The sequence below is a fragment of the Cebus imitator genome, unplaced genomic scaffold (assembly GCF_001604975.1).
Source record: "Cebus imitator isolate Cc_AM_T3 unplaced genomic scaffold, Cebus_imitator-1.0 Scaffold234, whole genome shotgun sequence".
Lineage (NCBI taxonomy): Eukaryota > Metazoa > Chordata > Mammalia > Primates > Cebidae > Cebus > Cebus imitator.
In genome coordinates, this window is record NW_016107549.1 from 1648514 (window position 1) to 1653968 (window position 5455).

The 5455-nt window shown below is 55.9% G+C and overlaps 1 protein-coding gene across 1 annotated transcript in view; it reads left to right on the plus strand.

Annotated features, from left to right (window-relative positions):
• The first annotated feature begins 2596 nt into the window (after positions 1-2596).
• KLF1 (Kruppel like factor 1) overlaps positions 2597-5455 on the plus strand; it is a 5229-nt gene continuing 2370 nt past the window's right edge. The window contains exons 1-2 of the mRNA XM_017497789.2: positions 2597-3177; positions 4069-4894. Coding sequence (XP_017353278.1) covers positions 3091-3177; positions 4069-4894 — 913 coding nt within the window. The 5' untranslated portion in view covers positions 2597-3090. The remainder of the gene's footprint in view (positions 3178-4068; positions 4895-5455) is intronic.

Sequence of the window (5455 nt, forward strand, 5' to 3'; positions counted from 1 at the left end):
AAAAAAAAAAAAAAAAGAAAAAGAGTTTAATCCACACACAGCCAGCTAAATGGGAGATTATTACTTGAATCAGCCTCCCTGAAAATTCAAGGGCTAGGTTTGTCAAGAACAGTTTGGTGGGCAGGAGGGCTAGGGAATGAATGCCTTGGATGCAGTCATGGGGGTGTGGAAAACAGTTGCTGGATCGGCTTCTTGGTGGGGACCATAGAGTAGCTGCTAGTCCCAGTGGGGTCACCCAGCTGTCAGATATGCAAAAAGCCTAAAAAGACATCTCAAAAGGCCAACCTTAGGTTCTGTAATAGTCATGTTATTTACAGGAATAATTGGGGAAGTTGCGAGTCTTGTGACCTCCAGAATAATGGCTGGTCATCACTTAACTATAACTACATCTTAGCAGAATTCACGCCCCTCCCATCCTCCTAACCTAGTGCTTTTCCATTAGTTCCACAAAGTCAGTTTGGTTTTGGAAAGGGATATTATCACTTATTTATTTTATTTTATTTTATTATTTATTTATTTTGAGATGGAGTCTCACTCTGTCACCAGGCTGAAGTGCAGCGGCGTGATCTCGGCTCACTGCAACCTCCACCTCCTGGTTCGAGCAATTCTCATGCCTCAGCCTCCCAAGTAGCCAGGATTACAGGTGCCCGCCACCACATCCAGCTAGTTTTTGTATTTTTAGTGGAGATGGGGTTTCACCATGTTGGCCAGGATGATCTAAATCTCCTGACCTCATGATCCTTGAGGCCTCCCAAATTCACCCTCGGCTGTAATTACAGGTGTGAGCCACTGCACCGGCTATTTTTTATTTTGCATTTATTTATTTTTGCAATGGAGTCTCGCTCTGTCACCCAGGCTGGAGTACAGTGGCATGATCTCCACTCACTGCAATCTCCACCTCCTGGGTTCAAGCGATTCTCCTGCCTCAGCCTCCCAAGTAGCTGGGATTACAGGTATGCAGCACCATGCCTGGCTAATTTTGTATTTTTAGTAGAGACAGGTTTTCTGCATGTTGGTCAGGCTGGTCCTGAAGTCCCGACCTCGGGTGATCCACCTGCCTAAGCCACCCAAAGTGCTGGGATTATAGGCATGAGCCACCACACCCGGCCATAACTGTGTGTTTTTTTTTTTTAGAGATGGGGTCTTGCTATGTTGCCCAAGCTGTTCTTGAACTCCTGGGCTGAAGCATTCCTCCTACCTTGGCCTCCCAAAGTGCTGGGACTGCAGGCATGAGCCACTGCTCCCAGCCTGTTTTGTTTTTGTTTTTTAGAGACAGAGTCTTGCTCTGTATCCCAGGCCAGCATGCAGTGGCATGATCTTGGCTCACTGCAACCTCTGCCTCCCAGGTTCAAGTGATACTCTTGCCTCAGCCTCTCAAGTAGCTGAAATTAGAGGCATGCGCCACCATGCCCAGCCTATTTTTAGTAGAGACAGGGCTTCACCATGTTGTCCAGGCTGGTCTCCAACTCCTAGCCTCTGGTGATCTGCCCTACTTGGCCTCTCAAAGTGCTGTGATTATAGGCATGAGACACTGCGCCTGGCCCCCCGCCTCCTAGTTTCAAGCAATTCTCCAGCCTTATTCTCCTAAGTAGCTGGGATTACGAGCATGGCCACCATAACCAGCTAATTTTTGTATTTTTAGCAGAGACAGGGTTTCACCATGTTGGCTAGTCTGGTCTCAAACTCCTGGCCTCAAGTGATCTGCCCACCTTGGCTTCCCATAGTGCTGGGATTACAGGTGTGAGCCACCGCGCCTGGCCTTGTTTTTGTTTCTGTCACCAAGGTTGACCAGACAGAAATAAAGATGGCCACTCAACTTTAAAAATTTTTTTTTCCAGGGGCAGACCCCCCCAGGCTGGACTGCAGTGGTGTGATCATAGTTCAGTGAAGCCCCAACCTCCTGGGCTCAGGCGATCCTCCCACCTCAGCCTCCTGAGTAGCTGGGACTATGGGCATTCACCCCTCAAACCCAGACCACCCTCCCTCCCCCCGCCACTTTGTTTTGGACAGACAGGTTCTCTGTTGCCCAGGCTGGTCTTGAAATCCTGATGTCAAGTGATCCTCCTGCCTCAATCTTCCAATGAGTGACTATGAATTATATGTCTGTAATATGTATCCATGTCCCATTCTCAGGCTCCCAGGGCACCAGAGTGGAGGTCCCTGTTACAGGAACTCAGATCCTCTCCTCACATTGGGCAGAATCAAGGAGCAGCCAGGCCCAGAGCCAGGATACTGGTCTCCTGCAGGTTAGGTAGTTCCTGTGGCTTGGTCCAACACTCCTATCCCACCTGGGAGAAGAGAGGGTCACTTTCCCCTCGGCTGCCCCTGTCGCACTGGAGCAGCTGGCACTGAACCAGTGTCCATACAGATCCATGCAGTGCCACCCAAGGGTCCCCTGTAGACAATGGTGGGCCACTTGGCAGGGGCTCCCTCCTGCCGCAGGGCTCAGACCCTGGGAGGTCCCAACCCAGGCAAACTGAAAGCCAGGCTAATTTAAAGACCCAACCCCCAGGCCTCCCACTCACCGGAGGACAGCGCTCTGGCTGGCCTGGGCCACCCCAGATAGCAGCCTCCAGCATCTGGGGTGTCTGATAATGCTTTGCAGGGAGTTTGTGCCAAGTCCCGCCATCACTACAGTTGTTGTTGTTTAGTGGGGAGGGGGAGGGCTGTGGAGCCTCAACTGGGGGGACAGGGGGTCCCACAGCTTCTCCCCAGAATATGCTTTCTGCCTGTCACCCCTTTTCCAGGAAAGTAAATTGAAGACAGGCAACCAAGTCTCTCCTTCTTTGGAGACCCAATGTCTCTTTTTTACCTAGCACCTGGACCCTCAAAACCTGAACCCCCCAACCACTGATATTGACTTGGCTGTGGATACAGGCTTACTCTTTAAGACCCAGCCCCAAACAGGCCAATGTGAGGTTTGTGCCCCAGAAACAGTGACCCCCACCTTGCCTTGCCTCTCCTTATCAGAGTCTGCAGCCAATCAGCTAAGTGCAGAGAGGAGCCCTCGAAGGGGCTATCACAGCCTCAGAGTTCACGAGGCAGCTGAGGAAGAGGAGGCCTGACACCCAGAGTGGGCACCAGCCAGCCATGGCCACAGCTGAGACCGCGTTGCCCTCCATCAGCACACTGACTGCCCTGGGCCCCTTCCTGGACACGCAGGATGACTTCCTCAAGGTGGGGCCTAGAAGGTGGGGTCTAGGTGGGCTTGCTGGGATCTAGGGTCACAGTCACAGATCTTGGGGTCCAGACCTGCATCTTGCCTGAAATCAAGAGACCTAACCAGGACTGAGGTACTCTCAGTGCAGGTGAGGAGGTCTCAGCTTAGTCTGGCAGGCAGTGGGGATGGTCTAGGGGTTTGAGGTTCTAGGTGCGATCTATTTCTGTAATAGAAAACAAAGATAGCCTGGGCAACATGGTGAAACCCCATCTCTACAAAAAAATATCAAAAGAATTAGCCAGGCATGCCGGCATGTGCCTGGAATCCCAGATACTTTGTAGGTTGATGCGGGAGGATCATTAGAGCTCAGAAGTTTAAGGATACAGTGAGCCACACCACTGCACTCCAGCCTGGGAGAAAAGAGTGAGACCCTATCTCAAGAAAAAAAAAGGGAAAGAGATCTAGGCTCAGAGACAATCTTCCAGATATCATCGGGAAATGGTGAATGGGGGACATCCAAAATTTCGGAATTAATCTCGTCAGGAGACAGGGAAGGAGAGGGATGTTCTGGGGGGAAACTGAGTCAAGGCTGGCCCCCCTCCCCCCTTCCCCGCCAGCTTTCCATCTCCAGCGGCTCTGCTACCCCTTCCCCCATCCCCAAGTGTGGTACCAGATAATGGAAGTCTTATCTCCTGTCTCCAGCCAGACCTGATCGACTCCTGTCCCTGGAGCTGGGGAGGGACCGGGGTTAGAGGGGAAGTGTTGGTGGGGCGGGACAGACAGGCAAACAAGACCCCTTTCTAAGGTCTCTGGCCAGCCTGTCCCTGTCAGAGTGCCCAGCCCGCGATGTCCGTGGGCAGGACACCCCAGGGTCCACCAAACCTGAAGCTGCCTGCTCCCTTCCGCAGTGGTGGCGCTCCGAAGAGGCGCAGGACATGGGCCCGGGTCCTCCGGACCCCACGGGGCCGCCTCTCCACGTGAAGTCTGAGGACCAGCCTGGGGAGAAGGAGGACGATGAGAGGGACGCGGACGCCACCTGGGACCTGGATCTCCTCCTCACCAACTTCTCGGGCCCGGAGCCGGGTGGCGTGCCCCGGACCTGCGCTCAGGCGCCCAACGAGGCCACCGGGGTGCAATACCCGCCGCCGTGTGAGACTCTGGGCACCTATTCGGGCCGCCCGGGGCTGGTGGCTGGGCTCTTGAGTTCGGAGGATCACTCAGGTTGGGTGCGCCCTGCCCCGCGAGCCCTGGTCCCCGACGCCTTCGTAGGCCCAGCCCTGGCTCCAGCCCCGGCCCCCGAGCCCAAGGCACTGCAGCTGCAGCCGGTGTACCCGGGGCCCGGCGCGGGCTCCTCCGGCGGCTACTTCCCGCGGACTGGGCTTTCCATGCCTGCGGCGTCGGGCGCCCCCTACGGGCTGCTGTCCGGGTACCCTGCGGTGTACCAGGCGCCGCAGTACCAAGGGCACTTCCAGCTCTTCCGCGGGCTCCAGGCACCCGCTCCGGGTCCCGCCACGCCCACTTCCTACCTGAGTTGTCTGGGACCCGGGACCGTGGGCACTCGACCCGGGGGGACTGCAGGGGATCCAGGTGCGATAGCCGAATCCGCGCCGGTCAAGCGCGGCCGACGTTCGTGGGCGCGCAAGAGGCAGGCAGCGCACACGTGCGCGCACCCGGGATGTGGCAAGAGTTACACCAAGAGCTCCCACCTGAAGGCGCATCTGCGCACACACACAGGTGAGGGGGCGGGACCCGGGCGCAGAGGCGGGGCTGGAGGTGGGGCCCGGGGGGCGGAGCCGGGAACAAGGGGAGGGGCCAGAGTCAAAGACCAGATTCACCGGGTAGACCTGTAACTCCAGAGGCGGGGCTAAAAGCAGTGTAAGGGGCGGGAGCAAGGGGCGGGACAGAGGCTGCAGCTAGCGGGTCGCTGCCAGGCCAGGGCCAGAAGACAAGACCCGGGTAGGGAAGGCAGATGGGCAGAGACAGGATCTGGGAAACCTGGGGAGCATTTCAAGGCTGGGGACTGACGAGTAAGACCTGGGCCGTGGATGGGTAGAGGAGCAGAAAGGACAAGTGGCCTAAGGGGCGGGCTCGAGGAGGGACTGCAGGAAGCGAACAAGTGAAATGCAAGGGGCTGTGGAGCCATAACCCGGGGTATTCCCAGGCACGAGGTTACTTCTTCTTTTCTTTCTTTCTTTTTTTTTTCGAGACGGAGCCTCCCTTTGTCGCCTAGGCTGGAGTGCAGTAGCGATCTCGGCTCACTGCAACCTCCGCCTCCCGGGTTCAAGCTATTCTCCT